General features: G+C 40.1%; 1 protein-coding gene across 1 annotated transcript; it reads left to right on the forward strand.

Moving 5' to 3' along the window:
* Window positions 1–263: 263 nt before the first annotated feature.
* Window positions 264–19,716, forward strand: LOC127368017 (vasoactive intestinal polypeptide receptor). Its single transcript, XM_051408421.1, has 13 exons — window positions 264–504; window positions 2,062–2,155; window positions 3,232–3,345; window positions 10,056–10,162; window positions 10,262–10,359; window positions 11,505–11,634; window positions 13,812–13,965; window positions 14,919–14,979; window positions 15,852–15,918; window positions 16,006–16,097; window positions 16,288–16,417; window positions 17,023–17,064; window positions 17,205–19,716. Exons 1-13 carry the CDS (start codon window positions 445–447, stop codon window positions 17,385–17,387), a joined length of 1,332 nt encoding a protein of 443 aa, XP_051264381.1. The 5' UTR covers window positions 264–444; the 3' UTR covers window positions 17,388–19,716.
* The last annotated feature ends 29 nt before the right edge of the window (window positions 19,717–19,745 follow it).

Here is a 19,745-nt window from a genome sequence, read left to right on the forward strand (position 1 = left end):
CACCAAGAGAAGCTGTAGTTAAAGTTGTAGCCATAGTTACAAAATAAATGTCTCGTATTATAATAGAGTTTTGTGACATGATAACATTGAAGATGAAAGAAAGGATCAGTCGTGTCTTTATTTAATTACAGACACAGCAGTTTCCTTCTTTCTTTGCGTCTACGTGTTGACGCCCTCATTCACTGACGTGCACTGATGATCTTCCATTGGTTACTTGTTTGTTGTTCAAGGTAAAGCCTGAGTGGGAGGAGGAGGAGGTGGAGGAAGAGGATATCAGGAGCGGAGTAATTCACTCCACTCAGAGCGCAAGAACGCATAGTGTCTGCAAGGGGACGCACACTAACCTGCGCCGGATTAACACTACATTTACACTTATTTTACTTAATTTTGTTTTGCTACAATATATATCTATTTTCTTTTAACGAATTAACTCCTCTTAAGGATATGTTGGTGGAAGTTTCAAAGAGCATATTCATCCTTCTCTGCTGCATGTTGCTGGAACCCGTGAGTATATTTAAAGACTTTTGACTTTTCTCATGACTTGAACCTGGGCTCGTTTTCAAGTATGCGCCAGCTGCTCGTCTAATTTGGCAATGTAAGGGTGAGCACGTAGATCTCTCTGGTTGAACCAGTTTTGGATGCAGAGCGCACCAGTGTGCCCCACTGAGGAGCGTGAGTCATTCACTGGTCAACATGTGTGCACGGAAACTGGAGAGTTATATATACATTGAGTAAGGTTGTCATCATCATCGTGTTTTTATTTTGTTATTAAAGACATTTAAGGACAAATAATACTTAAACTTGAGCTTTTTGTTTTTTAAAGAAGTTTTTAAAAGTTGAGAATGACTTCCTCTCCCATGGTCACAATACCAGTCTCCTCACTCCAGTTCAGCCTCTGCTCCCCATCAACACCCTCTCTTCCTCAGGCACATGCAGGCAACACCTGCAGCTTTTTAAATGACATTTGGCACCAACACCAAACATCTGGTCAGACTGTGATTGTTTTACAGTGACATTCATGTGTCTTTATGTCCTATCTGATCTCTTCTAATGGCTACAGTTAAATTGAATCACCAAGAAAAGTCCCAATGTGCATGTTGGTCTCCCCATGGCGATGGCCTCTTTTGTCTGTCTCTGTGCTCCCTGGTCTCCAGCGTCCTTATCCACAACTGTCTCCTGCAGAGAAGCATATATGATTCATGCTGGAATTCAGTTTGGAGGAGGTCAAAGCCTTAGAATAGCATGCTGGCTTTTACATCTGCATTTGTACACACTCACACACACTTTCAGTGCCTCTGCGTTGAAAATGATGCAAAGAAAAAGATGGGCAGTGTTGTTATTGCTATTGGAGAAGGTAAAAGTAATTCTCATGATCACAGTCATGATTGTAATGATGGAGTGTGGGGAAAGTTTTTTCCTGATACTCCAACTTGTATTGCTTAAGGCAGCGCCCATCCATCACTGACAACATCTTCTCCATTCATAGTCCAGAGGTGCGTCGTGGGTGAAGTAACACAGGACGTGCTGCGTAGCCTGAGGAGTGAGATAAATCATAACCTAAATGGGGGGGTCACCTTGTGTGGGGAGAGGCTGGAGTCATATGGGCTCATTTTGTGGCTAACAATAGCTACGTACTACCAGTCTGATTAATGCCCAGAGAGAGGACACTCATCCACCTAAGTAACAGCAATAAATCTCCCGCAGAGGGTCTGTATATCCTGTGGTGGTAGAGCCCTCATGGATTCAGCTTCACGTTGAACCAATTCATGGCTGAAGATTCACTCCACATCTTCACATGCAAATCTAAGGAATATAATGGCTGAATCACAGCCTTAAGATTGATTTTGTGTTTGTCACATGTGTCGGGCGGAGAGAATAATGGGAGCCCTGGTCAGCTCATCTCAGGAACAAGAGCGAATAGATGCGTTTACCTTGAGATGTGAAGCAATGTTGAGAGAGCACACACAGCCTTGCAGTCTTCACTAATAGACAAATGATCTGTGACTGTCACAGTGGCCTGAAGAGATATGTGGAAAACGTGTAAAATTGTTTTCTTCGCAGGTGTTTTCAGTGCAGAATCAGATGTGTGACATGATGAAGGAAATAGACAAGGAGAAGGACATGTGTGAGGCTCTGATTGAGAACAAAACAACAGGTATGTAGTTTTGTGTGTGTGTGTGTGTGTGTGTGTGTGTGTGTGTGTTTGACTTTCTTTTATTGTCCTGGCTGCACTTATTTTGTTTTCTCCTGATTTGCTTAATCCACAAGCAGGCTCTGATCGAAGTCACACAACGAGCTCTAAAGACAACAAAAGCTGTTCAAACCTCCCGTCTGGCTTTAGATTACACCTTGCGTGGTTGAACACTGTTTTCCCCCTAATGCCAGCCCCTTGTCACATGTGCCTTGGTTCAATTTCAAAGAAAACTTTCTAATTGATCAGGTTCTGCATTTCATTTTCATTAAGCACCATTAAGAAGAATGTGACAGCGAGTGAGCAATGGTAAAACTCAATTAGCTGATTTGTTGCTTGAGTTTATTGTTGATGAAGCTGGAATTACGTGTCACTAATTGGGGTGTTGCATACTCACAGCACGCAGCACATAATTATGTTCTACAGAGAGATCATTTTGCTTCATTGAGCCTCTATTATCTCTGTGTGCAGCCAAAACCTCATTGATCCGAGCTGCAGGTATCACAAGACTCTGTTTACTTTCACACAATGAGAAAGTCATTAAACACTCATTATTTTAGATACAACTTTGCTTCCTATAGATTCCATCCAATGCTGTAAATGCTGCCTTATCCTCAAGGAGATGGTGCGAATATCACCTGGTGAAGTGAGCAGGTGTGCATCTAAAAGTGCTGTGACCTGATTCTGCGTCCTGAGACGGAACAAGTCACAGGGGTCTGTTGGATTCAAAAACAGTGTGTAACAAAGGACAGGGAGCTGTTTTATTAGTCATAGGGGGGGCATGTTAACTCAGGTCATCCGCTGTTATGGACCCGGGGCTTTAACATCAGCTGACTTGAGCCACCACATTCTGGCTGCCATGGGAACTCTGGGGCTCCACCTTCACCTGAAGCAGGTTGCTGTTTGTCCCTGGAATGGAGTCACCTCACAAGAGTTTTAGTTAGACATATAAAAAAACAGCTGTTTTATTTTGTTATCTTGATACATGTGGTGTTTCCATGTTCGAACATTTTTGGCCTTTCTCTTTGTCCCTCCCTCAGGTTGCAGTGGGACATGGGACAAGATCACCTGCTGGCCCAGTGCCAATGTTGGAGAGGTGGTCACCATTCCCTGCCCCAAATATCTCTTCTACTTCTCCAGGGACGTCCATACACGTAAGAATCAGGTTTATAAAGTAGGTTTTGCATGTGTCTGTGTGTGTATCTTGACCCTCTGGTGCCTCTTTGTTTGAAAAAAAGAATAGATAAAAGATGATTAAGTGTCCTCTAGAGTGCACTTTCAGTGGACAAAATGTGATGCAGTGCCATATATTATTCTTAAAATCTAAGTCACATAATAAAAACATTTTAATCTTAACCAGGGTTTGGAACTGTTGCACTATAAATGCATCATGACTTCCTGTGTGCTGGTGCCCCACAGCAAGCAGCTGGTGGCCTTTTTATTTATTTTTGCCACTGCCCCTCAAACAGCCAGTCCACCACTGTGAGGTCCACAACTGTTCTGGTTCAGTCTCACTGCTCTCATCAGGTTGTTTCCAGCCACAAGCAGCTGTTTTCAGCAGCTCTAAATGACTGAGGTGGCTCCTTTATGTGTTTATACCCGATGAAGAAATGTTAGCAGTAAGCAAGACAGTGTGCGGGAGTCCCTCAAAGACTTTCTTTCTATATGTTTTGGAGGATCTCAGCAAAAGAGCTCTAAAAATGTCCTGTAAGCTACCTGCTGAGACAGACGGAGTTGGCACAGTGGAGCATGTAGCTGCTAAAGAGTCAGATATTTCCCGCAGTGAATAATGTAAACCTAATATTGCTAGAGGATGTGTAAATAAACAACGGCTTGCTAGAAAGTTTGCTACATCAACTTTATATGTTAATAATATGTCAGTGTTGTGTTTGTTACGCTGCCTGAAGTGATCTTTTAATGAACCTGTTTCTGTCCTAATCAAAACCGGTATAAATGGAGTGCCATGGTAGCTCACATTTTAGAGCGTGAGTTTGAGGTGAAGGTGAAGCCAACGCGCATGGGCCTTAAACATGCATTCTGTGTAATGACCAGCAGGGGGCAGCTCCACTGGCTGCAGAAAAAGTCAGATAGTATGTAGTCTTATGAGAAATTACCCAACTTCTTGATTTATGAGCTCAGTAAACAGTTTCCTAACGACTTTATGGTCTTCTCTTAGTCTTCTTCCATACAATATGATGTTCATTTATTAAATTATGGTCTAATTTAGAGTAAAATAGACTATAAAGCAGAGTATGCTTTGACATTGACAAGTCACTCTCGGTGAGTCCATCCGAAACTCAGATCAAACTGTCAAACTAGGCAGTGCTGATCAAATATAAAGCAAGATTCTGCCTCACTTAAGATCTTTTCAGAAACATATTTTAGTGTACTGTTTATGTGTAGTACGAGAGTGTGTGTGAAAGTCGAGGCTTCAGAACGCTATTCCACAAACCAGTGGGTCTGTAGGTTTACACTTACACATTCCAGCCTGCGGCCCTTGACTGTATGTCATCCCCTCTCTCTCTATCTCTCTCCATCATTCCTCTCTTCGCTTCAGCTGTCATGGTCAAATAAAGGCAAAAAAGCCTAAAGGAAAGAAAGCTGGTCCAAATTACTATATAATTATACTCATCTCTCTGATCACCTTCCAAACCTAAAGAAACATAACCATGTAAATATTTTTATGAAATTAGGACTACCCACCTTTAACTGTATTTGTAAGTAAATTAGGATATTTTTCAAAAACAAAATCACTCTTCCTAAACAATATATATAAATATTACACCAAGGATATATATACTTCACTATGTCAATCCTGTAGATCCACATCCTTGAGTCTAAAATTTACTTTTTTAAAATGAAATTGAAATTTTTTAATTAAAGGGTGTTCATGGAGGAGTTATTTTTTAAAACAAGCCGCTCATCTTCATCCTTTCTCAACCTTCCTTTTGTTGCTGATGTTCCAAACATTCCCTGCTGTTGAAGTCTTTGTCAGTATCATCATGCTCCATATTTGAGACCAGAAATAGGAATTATGAAGTACACTGAGCATCCTAGCAGCTCGTACTCATGATGCCATTCTAGCACATGATCACCTGTTGTTTCTATCTCTCCTGACACCACATCTCAAATAGCCCCACAAAGTAAAGTACAGTAAAACTCAAAACACATGGCACAACTGAGTCACAAAAAGATAAATGAACCCGGCACCATCCACCCATCAAAGAAGCATTCTGTTTATTTGTGCTCCTTTGATCCATGAGAAGCCTCACAGGGAAGTAATACTAATTATGGTAGGGAAAGAAAGCCACTCTCATGAGAATTTATTAGTTTATTAGTATCTTCATTTGTCATTAATTACCACACCGAGTAGATGAAGTTGTTTATTTATATTGAGCTAGCAGAGACGCCTCAATTTAAACTTGGAGCCTTGAGAAATGTGCCTTTATTGAAGTTGAAGCAGCTTGAAATTAGCTTGTTAAAACACTGGTATAGTTCTTTGATACGCTGTCAAAGAATATTTGTCAATAATTTCATTTATTTATAATGGATCAGAGGATTAAGTATACTATGTGTCAGTTATAGTGCCAAACCAACAGAGAATAAATCTCTACAGAGCTTTTTAGCCCTTTCAGGATATTGTTTTGGTTTTCCCGCCGACATAAAGGCTCCTGTATGCTCGCCGTTCCCGACCTGTCGCACGACACTGTGACGTCACGGGAGCGCCGTAACTATTTATACTTGCACGTGGTGGTCGCGACAGCAATCTTCTCCTGAACAGAGGTGTCGCAACTGAGGAAAGGCTATCAACTTTGCTATTTCTAGGCACTGGAAGAAGAAGAAAAAGTTTTTTATTTCTTTATTTTCCAAAATGGTTGCAGAGGTTCTTCCAAATTTTCCAGCATATGGCCTCGTCTTTTCCTACATTCATGGCGATTTCTCGCCATGAATTCTGGCACCTCTGGGCATCTCTGTGTTCCTTCATTGAAGGATCGTACAGATCGTCGATCTTCCTGTTTCCGCTTTGGCGCGCTCAGCTGAAAAAAAAAGAGTGGTGCTTGACCGGGCCTACGAGATCTACGTCATTTTGAAGTCACATTATCGCGCGACAGGTCGGGAACGGCGAGCATACACGAGCCTATACTCTCACCTTATGAACCTTGTTTCAGGATGCAGCTTGCAGCTTCAGCATCAAAGTGTATGCTACCTGTCCAGCACCAAATGGAAAAAACAGATATTTAGCGCAAGTGTTTAGCACAGTGAAGCATTTAGCAGATAAAGAGCCAGATATTTTTTGTCAAACAGTTAATGGATACTGAAACAGAGCTAAAAGGAGGATTCATTTTGGGCTTCTATTCGTCAGATAGCAAAATACACTACTCTAGACAAAAGCTAATGTTGCTTTGTGTTAGCTGGATGCATAAATATACAATCTCTTTTTGCATTAACGATTCCTGCTAATGAAAACTCTTATAGGTATAGATATACGTATCTGTATAGCTTGTACCTGGCTTTGGTTGTGTGCATGACACCTGATAGGTCGGAGACATTTTCACTGCACACAAACAGCTTCACAAACTCAACCCAGATGTTCCATCACCTGTGCTGTTCCAACTTTTTAAGCTGTAAGTGACTGCAGTGCTTTTAACAAACCTGAGTGCCTCTGTTGATATGGTGATGGGGTTCCAGCCCCTGTAATCTTACCGGTATTTTCCCCATCATATTCAGGACATGAGAGCGACTCCAACCAATGATTTATCATTAGCATGTGAAGGCTCATTGCGAAGTATTAGGGTTTTCTGGGAAGCTACGATGTGACCCAGATGGGAGATAGTGTGACCTGACAGAAGAGAGCACTCAAGGGAAAAGAGAGGGTGCAGATGAAGAATCACCAGATTTGTGGGGCTGAAGGCAGAAGATGTATATTTCACTGACATGTCAAAGGTTCACAGGATTAACAGGCCCCCATGGGGCAGGGACCAGGAAGAGGCAAAGAAAGAGAGAGAAGGGATTATAAGTGAGCTGTGCTGCCCTGATGTGCATGATATCAATTATGCAGTAAATCAGCAAATCAGTGCAGGTCTCTGCTGGTTAACCCTACTCTGATCTCAGGTCATGTAAGGAGGACTTAATTAAGGGAGGATGAATGGTCTGGGATTCTGTGCCTTGTAAATTACTGTTGCAGTCGGGTGAGAACCTTTTTTATCTTCAACCGTGAGCATTACAGGAACTAAGAAAAACAGCCTTGTTTGTGTAGCTTGACCGCTGTACATTTGTCAATTTATTCATTTTATTCTGAAAAGGTCTCACGAACCTTAGACGTCAGAGAATCCTTGATGAATGATGTATATTTTTTAAGAAGTTTCCCTTTTTGTGAAACTATAACAGTGTGAAAAAAGTCCATTTAGCTTCATTTCAAATGCATTCACTGTCAGTCAGTTGCGAAACCTCACGTTATTGACACATCCTGAGCCATTCATTTTAAAAGCCTCACACACAAAAAAACAAGCATTACGAAATGTGGCGCCACAGAGATTCAGGGCCAAGTCATAAATTTAGTTGAGACAGAGTTTGCCATTCTCATGAACTCTTTACCTAGTAGGTCTAAGGCAAACACACAGTCATTCATCTCTTTCAATAACACAGGCGACTCACCCTTTCTGCAAGTGCCTGGCTGTCAATGGTTTCACCTACAAGCCATAATATTCCGTTGAGCTGAAGATAATCATTGCGTGCTAATATGAATCTTCCTCCAAGATAGAATTAGGATAAAGCATTTGACTCACAACATTGAGTAAAAAAAAAAAGCCTAGAAATTAAAACAATGATGGGATGATTAACTCGTTTGAGCTCTTCTTGTTGTCGTGCATGACACTGAAAGTCCTTGCAGTTATGTTTTGGGGGATGATGAAAGCATTCTTCTGGCAATCCCTCAAACAAGCCAAATCCAGTGGTGGCATGGACTGAAACAGCAGGGGCTTATCATTGCCTTTGTGTCTTGTCATGTTGTTTGAGCAAGCTAAGCCTCCGTCTTCTCTGCAATACGCTACTCAGGTATTTGTGAGCTGGCCATATTTTAATGCCAAATACATTCTAAGACTTTGGATTGTTGGTCATTTCCCAACTCTGTCTTGATTTGATAGTGGCTGCGGAGCGATACGGTTGGGAAATGTGAGGAATGTCCTACATTTAGATTTCTACAGCGGTATTCAGTGCAAGGATTAATTTGTCGCCAACACACGCAGCTTTCATTCTTCATTGACAGGGAACGAGATGAGGAAATGCGACAAATAAATATTACACAATAAGAGCAAAATCACGGAGATGTCAGTCAGTGCTTCTCGCTGCTGGTTCCAGGATTAGATATGTCTCATGAATGAATGAATGGGTTTTCAATCTAATTAATTATTAGTGTCCAATCTGAGCAGTGATGCATTTCCTTCCTGTTATTTAGAAAACGTATTCTTTTTTTTTGTAGCTCAGTATTTTGCACAACATCTTCACATCTAGCACTTTTAAAGGAAGTTATATGGTCTAATGGTGAAATGCATTTTCAAAGGATTTTGATGGGCACTCTTGTCCATTTCATACCTTCCTCTTTCAATCTTTTCATAGCTTTATATTCTTGCATTTTAGCCCTTATGGACAGATATATGAGACACAAGAAACATGGAAAGAGAGAGGAGGATTAGATGCAACCGATCTTAACCAGCATGCTTCCACCATATTCCACCAAGTACATTTCTGTTGGATGAAGTTAGAAGTGACATTTACTAAAATATCTCTCAGTGAAATAAATACAACTGAATAATTCTTAACATTCAGTATTCAGAACAACATTCAACATTTTCGTTTTTGTAATGCACTTATTGTGCAGCTGTCATTTACTAAGAAGTAGCTACATGTATAATATATATGTAAAATGCAAGAGTCCCTCTCTTGCATTTTACATATAGCTACTTGTCATGTAAGACAAGACATGAATGTACAAATCCATTCACCTTTTTATTTGTTTACATTGATTTAATCTGTAATCTGTGCTCAAGCCTGCTATACTCTACAGAACACCTGCTGAACTATACTTGGAAAAGCTCTACTTTGCTGAACTCTACCCTACTGGTCTCTACTATACAGAGCTCTACTTGAGTGTTATCTACTTAGCTCTAGTCTACTGTACTACACTGAGCTATTGTCTACTGAGTAGAGTAGACTAGAGTAGCTCTACTGTACTGTTGTTGAGCTCTGTAGAGCTCTACCATGCACTATTCTAGCTCTAGTCTAATAAACTCTAGTTTACTGTACTTTACAAAGCTATACACAGCTCTACTCTTTTCTAATGAACTCTAGTCTACTGTACTTTACTCTGCTCCTCCAATCTCCTCTCAGATGAAAGTGCCCTCTCCTCTCTTTATGGTCAGTCTTATGCACTTGGACCTTTCACTCCTGCCCCCATGGGCAGGCCAAAGTAAAAATATCTCTCTGCTCGACTGTTGGCCTCCTGGTGTGTGTGCAGCCTGAGAGTAATTAAGAAACAGATGGAGGCAAATACACATGGGAACTGTCCCAGCATCTCTGAGCCGGTGGGACGACTGATCCCCTTCACTCATTCCTTCCATTTCCTTTTAGTATTTGGGAGTATTCCAGAGAGACCTATACATCTCAGTGTGACACAATTAAGTGTGAGTAAATATAGGAGAAGTTTTGTGTGGCGACCCCCCCTCCTCCCGCAAACACACATACACAATTTTATAATAATATTATTACTACAATAGTTGTAAATGAAACACACTGAATCTGTCGCAGCTATTAGTTGTATTCCTGGAAGAGTAATGTTGAATATTCCCTCTGTCCCTCTGTTCATTAGGTAACCTGTCAAAGGCCTGCACTGAGGATGGCTGGACCCCAATCAGTATAGACTCCTACATAATGGACTGTGGCTACAACCCCAACAGCACCATAGATGATAACGAGGTCGGTATGGCAACCACGGTTACGAAACTCCTCCAGCCCTATGTTGCTACTGCTGCTGGATGAACTGTTTTCACTGAGTGTGTGAACGTGTTTTTGCAGGGAGAATTCTTTGACGCCATCAAAGTGGGTTACACCATCGGTCACAGTGTGTCGCTCATTTCTCTGACGATCGCCATCATCATACTGTGTCTCTTTCGGTAAGGAGATCCAACAAAATGCTACTTAATGTCCCTGCGTAAAGACAATCAGACACCTTTTTCCATCATTTAGAGCGATAAAACCCATTGATCTCTCAGTTCACACCATACTTCCTGCATTTTATAGAGGTTTTACTGTGTTTTTCACACAGTAATGTGTCTGCCAGATTCTGTGGGACAAGACGTCCAAATCTGACATTATCTCCTCTTGCAACATTTCTCAAACAAAGCATTCAACTGCAAGCAGTCATAAAATCAGACCATTTACAGGCTGCTGTTCACAGCATGTTCCTTTTTGACCTTCAGTTCTGGGATTGCAGAGGAAAAGTGTGTGAGTGCATGTTGGCATGACCTAGCACTCATCATTTGAATAATAAGAGGCTGGTGTGTGTGGCTTCTAATAAACAACGCAGTCTGTTCATTTGGGTATGTTTGCATGTGGAGTGTTTGTGTGTTACGGGCTAAACAACAAGAGATTTGTTTACTCCTCTGGCTTATGGAATGCCAATGGTTTGGACTCTGGAGCAGAGACACAGGAAGTGAACAGCGTTTGCTGTTTATGTTCGGCTGCAGACGCCGTGTTCAGGCAGCTGGTTGTTGCTGTGTGTCATCGCACCCATCCTGCTGGGATGACTCGCCTGATGGGTTTACACAATTCACCCCCAATCATAAGCTCACCAGGAAGGCATTTGTTCAAGAAGACCCAGAACAGATCATTCATATTTTAAAATAAACCCTGATTTGTTCTTATTTACCTCTTTGCTAAACGTCAAGTCAGGGCTTTTTACCTTTGTTTCTGCCTGATAAATATATGTTTCACTGAAAAATTACAGTGCAAATTAAGCATGAAACATACAGGTGGCTTTTTTTGACAATTGCATGGTTTATATGTAGCTTGACATTTAGATAACAGCACAGTCGGAGCACTTTGCAAGGCAATGTACTGTAAGTGCATATAATGACTACTCTCCTCAGCTAAAATTCACATACTTTCTGTGTTTTCTTGTGCTTTTGTGCCATAAACATACACTTTATCAGATGATTTTCTGGACAGGCCATGTAAACAATTCATTTGAAATGTTTAATCAAAGTTGCTTTTCCTTCTTGATTTAAATCACCAACAGTTTATTTCTCTTCTTTTACAGGAAGCTGCACTGCACGAGGAACTACATCCACATGCATCTGTTTATGTCTTTCATCCTGAAAGCCGTGGCTGTTTTCATCAAGGACGTGGTTCTGTATGAGGTCGGGGAGACAGACAATTGCCAGTCAACTGTGAGTACTCTGCGCACTCTGTGCTCCTGAAGGCTCCTACCTCGCTCGCCAACAAATCCATTTTATTAGAGAAACTCCACATTTTATTGATGTTCTTCCCTCATAGATCAAGTTAACTCGTCCGTCTGATGTACGAACGGCAGCCAGCTGTTTTTTTCTTTTTCCTTAGCTGGGTCGAACAGCATCTATTTAATTACTCACTACGACTTTACTGACTTTAATGCTTTGTCTCGGAGTTTACTTAACATGCGAGCGCTCAAGTGCCTCTGGGTGTAGCAGTGTTTGCCAAGTCCCTTCCACTCCTGAGACAATGTTCCTTCATTCATCTGTCCAGCAGGATGTTGTGAGAGTTCCTGTTTGCTGAACATTAAGCCTTAATTACCAAGAGCTTTGTCAATGAATCATATGCACAGTTTTCATATCTAGTTTTAATCACTTTGTCACGACAGTATGATTATAGTGACAATATAAAAACAGTATAAGTGCTAAGTTAAGATAAGGAGTTAGATAAGCTACTGATTGGTCATACTAGGGCTATTTTATTCTTATTTGATTGATCAAGTCACCAACATTAGTTTCTCAGGTCTTGCTCCAGCTGAATCCACTGCTTTATTACCAGAGGATTAGATCAAACAACTTAGATATTTCCTCCTCAGGGTACACAGATAGTCCTGGTCCAAACACAGCTGCTAATACTCTCAACTGTTTCTAAACTCGGCATAAAAAATGTAGAAAGCAACATATTAAAGGGGAACTGATTGGATACATCAAGATCAGTTAACTCCTCATGAAGAGCACTACTCCACCTTTGAAAATGCTTAAGAGCCAAAGTGAAACTGCAAGACCTCATTCAAAATTGTTTAAAGCGTTGGTTAATATCATGGATATTGAAGAAACCAAGTTACAATGATGCAAGTATACGTAGCCTGCTGGTACATTTCCATGGGAACTGTATTTTTTTGTGCTAACAAGTTAGTCATTGTTCACTTTGTTACAAAGGTTTCAGCTCCTAATAGCAAGTGCTCTTGTGAATACTTATTAATCTTAGAATATGAAGAGTAACCCCTGGGAGAATGTATTACTTTTTCTGGACGACCAATAAAAGAAACCCTCTATGAGAGATTGCATTGCAAAGTGCATACCACCACCGACTGTACACACACAGAAAATAACTTGATCAACTGACTAAATTAATGTAATTTAGCTAAAACAATGTCCTGTTAGGAGTGCCACTTCAAAGGTCCAGTGTGTAACATTTAGGATCTACAGATCCACAGATGCCGCAGGTTGCCACGTTGAACCGCCATGTTTCTACAGTAGCCCAAAACGGACAAACCAAACAGTAGATAGGACTGCGACTACACTGCTGGATGCCACTAAGTCCTACACACTGGACCTTAAAAGTGACACAAAATGAAACTGTTGAAAGAAGGAATAACATTATTGTCCTCTTTACAAATGAAAACTTATAACAAGCAACAAGCAAAGCACTCAGAGGTTTTACCTCTACACCCTTACTTGGTCTGGTATGGGCAGTGGCTTATGGCAGCTGATGATACCAACTAGATATTGTTTTACTGTATGAGTCTCTTTGCTGACTCTTCTTGTGTTACTGTTATACTACGTTCAATTGTTTACGCTTACCCATCATTGTCACAATGGGCATTGTTCAGAAAAGTTACATCCTTGCTGACTTGCTTTAAGCTATTCAGTGACTGTTGCCTTCCTTCTTACAAATATTTCTCTTAAATATTACACCTACTGAGCAACCGAATACCTTATCTTCCCATGGTACTGTGAGGAGCTTTAGATAGAAAAATGAACATGAATCTCGAATGCACTTTGATTGCAGGTTTAATTACTCTAGCAGTCTTAATTAGTGTAATCAGCACAACCATAAGATGACCCCGGTAGGATTTTGTCTGATTACACCATGCTCATATTAAAATAATGACTGGCTCCTCACTGCTGCTTTTGAAAAGTGACTTGTCAAGTCTAACAGATCGTTTTCAGATAAGTGAGTCATCAGTATTAATTTTAGAGTAATTTGCTAAAAACATTCTCTGTGTAGCCTCTTCCACTGGCAACAAAACTTGTCTTCATCATTTGAATTGATGAATGTGTTCATCTACATTCTGGCGATGCAATAAGCCACTAACATCCAGGCTCTCCTGTAGGTGGGCTGCAAGGCAGCGGTGGTCTTCTTCCAGTATGGGATCATGGCGAGTTACTTCTGGCTGCTGGTGGAGGGCCTCTATCTCCACACTCTGTTAGCTGTTTCCTTCTTCTCTGAGAGGAAGTACTTCTGGTGGTACATCCTGATTGGTTGGGGTACGTGCCAGCCTCTTTACCATATGTTGATGAATACAGATAGCTCACACAGGCTCATATACAACGACATTAGATCCATCCATTTTTCTGAAGTGGCAGCCAGAAATCATCAAACGCTCATCAAGTCACATTCACCAGGCTACTTGAAGGTCTGTTTTGTCTTTACATCAACAGCCACCACCTACAGGATCGTATGTAAATGAATTTTTAAGTGAAGTGAAGTACATGCACAGTAAAATACTGCACCTTCCCCCTGCATATGAATGAGTCTTACTGGCAGTCTTAGATTAGCAGCAGCAGGCAGCTGCCACTCTGCTGTTGTTGTTATAATTGAGTCCAAGAGTCTTGCTTTTGATGCTCTTGGAATAGCTCATTTAATGAATTCAGGCTTCTATGGCAGACATAACAAGTGAATAAAATTAATTTAGACTTGAAATACATGATGATATTGCTAATGGATAGATACATTTGGCAGCAAGGACGCTTCATTGGAAGATATCAAAATATACACCCAGTATATTCACCCAGAAGTACTAACTCAAGCCTTTAAGAGCTTTCATCTTAAAAACATTTCTCCCTACATTTTCATCCTTCCGAACACTTATTATGGTCTTAAAATCCAGTGCCTTTGAAATGTATATTCAGCAACCATTCCCCAAAAATGGAAACAAGCCTGTGACTTTCCTGCAGATACCCAGGATGGGCCAATATTGGCACAGAGCACATATGAGTCCAGTTAAAAATGATAAGCATACCCAAAATGCAATATTACTTTAGCAATAAAATCATCCAAAAGATTAACAGTGTGTACACGCTCAAGGCTCACTGTCATATTTGGTGGTGTTGAGTCAGTGTGGTGTTTGTTTGAACCGTGGACATAATTAATAGTTTCTCTCTGTGACATGGAGATTATTTTAATGTTGAATTGCAACAAATTCTGTTTATGTTTGCAGGGGCTCCAACCATCTTTATCTCAGTGTGGGTGATTACAAAGGCTTATTCACATGATCCTGGGTGAGTAAAACATTTGTCTCTGTTTTAATCTTGTTGATTAAAGTAACTTATCAGTTCAGCTGATTTAAAATGAGTCCAATGACATTTACACACTCAAAAAAATAACATTTAGGTTAGTGTGGGGATTAATAGCTGGTCTCAGAGGATGTCTGTGGTGAACTGTTAATCTGCATTACACAAAGACAAAAGCTGGGCGTTTCATGACTACACTACCCTACAAAGCCAAAACCTATTAACTACATATTTGTTCAAAATGAGTTAAATCCAAACTTTTTGAAATGTGTTTTTAAAAAAAAATCTGGCTTCCACCTACCATGCAGCTAAAGCAATGCTATGTTAAGTTTAAGTTAGCATGTGTGAGACAGACACAGCTCCACCCAGCTAAGATTATCTATGTTTTCCTACCTGTTTCCTGTAATTGAAACATTTGTTTTGATTATCTGACAAGTTAGTAAGTCAGCATGGTATTCCACATTAATGAGGCAGTTGCTAAACACCATCAGGATGGAGGAATAAAACACCAGGCCTGCTAAAAGCTATCTAGCTTAGGTAAGCAGTGTGGGTTAGCACCACAGCCTGAACGACTTTGAAGTCATGTGAAGATATTAAACTGTAGATTTCTTTATTATACTAGATCAATAGTTCAAATAGACAAGGAAGCTAAAAAAAACACATTTTCTTTAGATTGTCCAAAGGTAGATTTTAGGATCAGATTTTTTCAGGTAATTCTTTAAGTTTAAGTCACAAAACTTCTAATCTTGTTTCCCCATCTGTTCCTGTAGTTAATCCTCTCTGCCTTTGCAACAACAAGGGCTTGTTTAATCTTTTTTTGTAACTTTTGTTTTTGTGCGTTTGTAACTCTCTTCTGATAGATGCTGGGAGATAATTGATGATAAACCATGGTGGATCATCAAAACACCTATTTTAGTCACCATTCTTGTGAGTCACGACTCCTCTTCATAGTATTTTATGTGCGGCTCTGCTTAATGCAATCACATTAACCATTTTTTTTTACTCTCCCGGCAGGGGAACTTTTTCCTCTTCATCTGTATAATCCGGATTTTGCGACAGAAGATGAATTGCCCCGACATCGGAAGAAAGGAATCCAATCAGTACTCGTAAGGTTTTCAGTGCAGAATGTCAAAATCTCTATCATAGCATGAGTTTTCATAAGGTGACAATGAGTAAATAATTTTTCAGCCATGATGTTGTTAGTGGTGAGCATTAATAGATTTTGCTTTGTGACAAGTATAGCCTTGACTCTAGCTTTCGTGGGGTGAACTCATTTTTATACCTTTTTTTTTTTAGGAGACTGGCTAAATCCACTCTGCTGCTGATACCTCTCTTTGGCATAAACTACATTATTTTTGCCTTCATCCCTGACCACATCCACCCACAAGTGAGGATGGTGTTCGATCTTATTCTGGGGTCATTTCAGGTAACGTCCATAACAGGTGTCACATTACAACATTACAACTTTTCAAACGTCAGACAGAAGCAGCACTACATATTGATGAATTAGGGATTTAATGTATCTAATTTTGACGACGACATGCTCGCCGTGTTGTGTTGGGAAAGATGTGTGCCACAAATCACCAGATAGAAAGCAGACGTTACTTTATTCAGTAAAGTTACATAAAAAAAGTTTGGTAACAGGAAGACAGTTTGTCTGATTAAGCAAATGAATGGTTTATTTAGCTGACATGTTTAATTGTGTATGCTTGAATAATGAGGTTGCTGATTTACTGAGTATTAAATTGAATGTGAGAGCTGAGAGCCAAGTGTAATGATGGAAACCTAGCAATGGAAAGTATTCTGAATTTATAACTGTTTTAAGCTCAGAATGATATCTCCTGGGAAAAATTCCCAGAGATGTAAATAATGAACCTCCTGTCTGAGCCTGAAGTTGGTCATCATCTTACCATCATTATTCATACACAAACATTTTGAGTGTTTCCCCAGCTGTACTATCACACTGGTATGTCTTTTCAACAACAGCTCTTATTGGGCAGTACGTTTTATCCGCTTCTCTCTCTTCTTCAGGGTTTCGTTGTTGCTGTTTTGTACTGCTTTCTGAATGGAGAGGTAAGTAAATTCAAACAAAAACAGCTCTTTAAGATGTTTGATGTCCTTTTTACATCACCAAATGTAATTTTTCTTCCCCTCTCCACCCTCTTAACGCCCTGTCTTCATCCTGTTTGTCAACCTCCTCTCCTCTCCCTCAGGTGCAGGCGGAGATTAAGCGTAAGTGGCGCAGATGGATGCTGCAGAGGTTCCTGGGGGCTGACACAAAGTACCAGCAGCCCTCCAACGGCAACAACTTCAGCACCCAGATCACCATGTTGACCAAATGCAGCCCCACAACACGCCGGGCATCTGAGTGTCAGGAGCACCTCTCTGCCATCTGAAACCCATCTAAAAGTGAACTCACCTCTTTGTTTTTATCATTATGTGCTGAATGCGTGCACTGTTGCAGTGTAATTGATATGCAGTGTTTTCTTGCTAGGGTGGAAAGGCAACTGAAACCACCTACAGAACACATCACCTGTTTAGTAAATAAGTTACATTAACTTAACAAGAGGAATTGAAATGGCCATTTTCACAGACTGTTCCAATGGAGCTTTGATCAGTGAGGAACTTCCATTGTATTGGAGGTTGACCACACTGACTGATCTGACGTTCGTGTGTATAACGGCCAGTGTCACACGGATATTATAGGCAAACGGTTTAGTTCCTGCTACACTGTAAGACTTTGTTCAGATCACATGATGAGTAAACATGAACTGACAACTGATTTGTTGAAAATAAAATTAACAAAGTATTTTATAAGTAACGCACTACAGAAATCTGCAGGGAGGACAGAGATCTTTGTGACCACTATGTGAATTAAAGTGAAATGGAGCTCTTGGCCAGTGTTTTCCATCAGATGTTAAGCAATAGATGGATAGAGCCAGAGATGAGCTGTGTCCTATAAGTAGCAAGATGTTTATTAAAAGGGTGTGTTACACAAGAGGACTCCAAGCACTTAACTTAATGGCTCATGTTGCTTAGGGAACTGATGGTAACAACATTAATGACATTGTCAGTCTGCCATGAACAGTGGTCACTGAGGAGGAATCTATAGCATAACCAACATGCTGGACGTTCCTATCCTGTCTACTATCCTGTCTATGACAGTTTTATACGGGGCATACACTCTGCTGAATTACTGCCGGATAACATTCCAGAGGAGACACAAAAGCTCCCGCTTGTGAAATTTATCTGAGATTACAGAGGCTTTTAGTTTTCCTGAGTGCGTACTCGGTTCATTTTTACTATTTCTGCAACTAATGGACCAGATGCATTCCTTTATTAGTCCATAATACACAACATTGTGAATAAACATGTGGCAACAGTGATTAACTTCCATTAACTGGATTGCATGGACAAGTCATGTCATTGCATTGATTGTTATTTTTTTATTCTATTCTATTCTATATTTAGATATTAAATGAATATGTTATTGCATCCTACTGTTTTTAGCCACTAGCGGCATGGCTCTGTGCATTGTCAGCACACCACTTTGGTCCAGTCTGAAGTATCTCGACAACTGTATGGAGAGATTGCCATGACATTTTGTACAAATATTCATGGGTGAATCTTAATGACTTTGATGATCCTCCTCCACTTTTTATCTAGCTCCACCAGCAGGTCAAAGTTTCCAATTATATCTAATGAAATATGTCATCATCTACAAGATGGATTGGGACAATATGTTTTACAGACATTCATTATTCCTTTTAGATGAATTGTAATGACTTTGGTAATCCCCTGACTGTACCGCTAGCACCAGTGTAAGGTTTAAAATTGTGGTTTCAAGGGAAATGTCTCATCAACTTTTGAATTAATTGCTGTGAAATGTGTTTCAGACATTCATGTTCCAAACCCAGATGAACTGTAATAATTATGGTTTTACTTTTCATTTAGAGACATCGTCAAGTAAAAATGTCAATTTGTCCGATACTTTGATTTGACTAAATAACTACAAAACTAATGACATTCCCATCAGCCTCAGCTGTACTTTGTATTTAGTGCTAACTAACACATGTTAGCATGCTAACACCTTCTAAACATCATATAATCTTGATGTAATAGAGTTTATCAAGCTATATGACACCATGCATGATGGTTGTCACTCTCTCTCTCTCTCTCTCTCTCTCTCTCTCTCTCTCTCTCTCTCTCTCCCTCTTTGTGTGTGTGTGTTTAATAATGTTTTCAAACATTTATTTGAAGCCACCTCCTGCTAAAAAAAGACATTTTCAGACGTTAATATGAACAGGCAGTGACAGTGTCACATTTCATTAAGGGGAAACATGTTGGAGTTAGTTAGTTAGTTAGTTCCCCTTCTTGTTGTACCAGTGTGTGTAAACCTGAAACTGAAACTAACTGAAAGTACCTCAGGCTAAATATCACACACAGCTGTTGTATATAATGTGAAACTGTATATATACGGCTAAAGAACTGGCTTATAATGTGTTTTTCGTGGTGATGATTTATAGTGCTCAGGTGTCAACTGGAAATTGATGTTTACATTTAAAACTGTGCATTCCTCACTCATGCTGTTTGCATGATGTCAGTAAAGTGTCTCTTATTTGTTGTAAAGTGTGTGTAAATATGTTATCCTGTACAGTATGTGGAATCATCTGTAAAGATGTTATTGAACAAAATGTCAGACTGAATAAAACCATTTGCACTGTGGACAGGTCTTGTGTTGTCACTAAAAGTGA

The sequence above is a fragment of the Dicentrarchus labrax genome, unplaced genomic scaffold (assembly GCF_905237075.1).
Source record: "Dicentrarchus labrax unplaced genomic scaffold, dlabrax2021, whole genome shotgun sequence".
Classification (NCBI taxonomy): domain Eukaryota; kingdom Metazoa; phylum Chordata; class Actinopteri; family Moronidae; genus Dicentrarchus; species Dicentrarchus labrax.

Coding starts and splice junctions, on each gene's coding strand:
- LOC127368017 (XM_051408421.1), top strand. CDS start 445: ATGTTGGTGGAAGTTTCAAAGAGCATATTCATCCTTCTCTGCTGCATG. Junction 505..2,061: donor GCTGCATGTTGCTGGAACCC/GTGAGTATATTT, acceptor TTTTCTTCGCAG/GTGTTTTCAGTGCAGAATCA. Junction 10,163..10,261: donor GCACCATAGATGATAACGAG/GTCGGTATGGCA, acceptor GTGTTTTTGCAG/GGAGAATTCTTTGACGCCAT.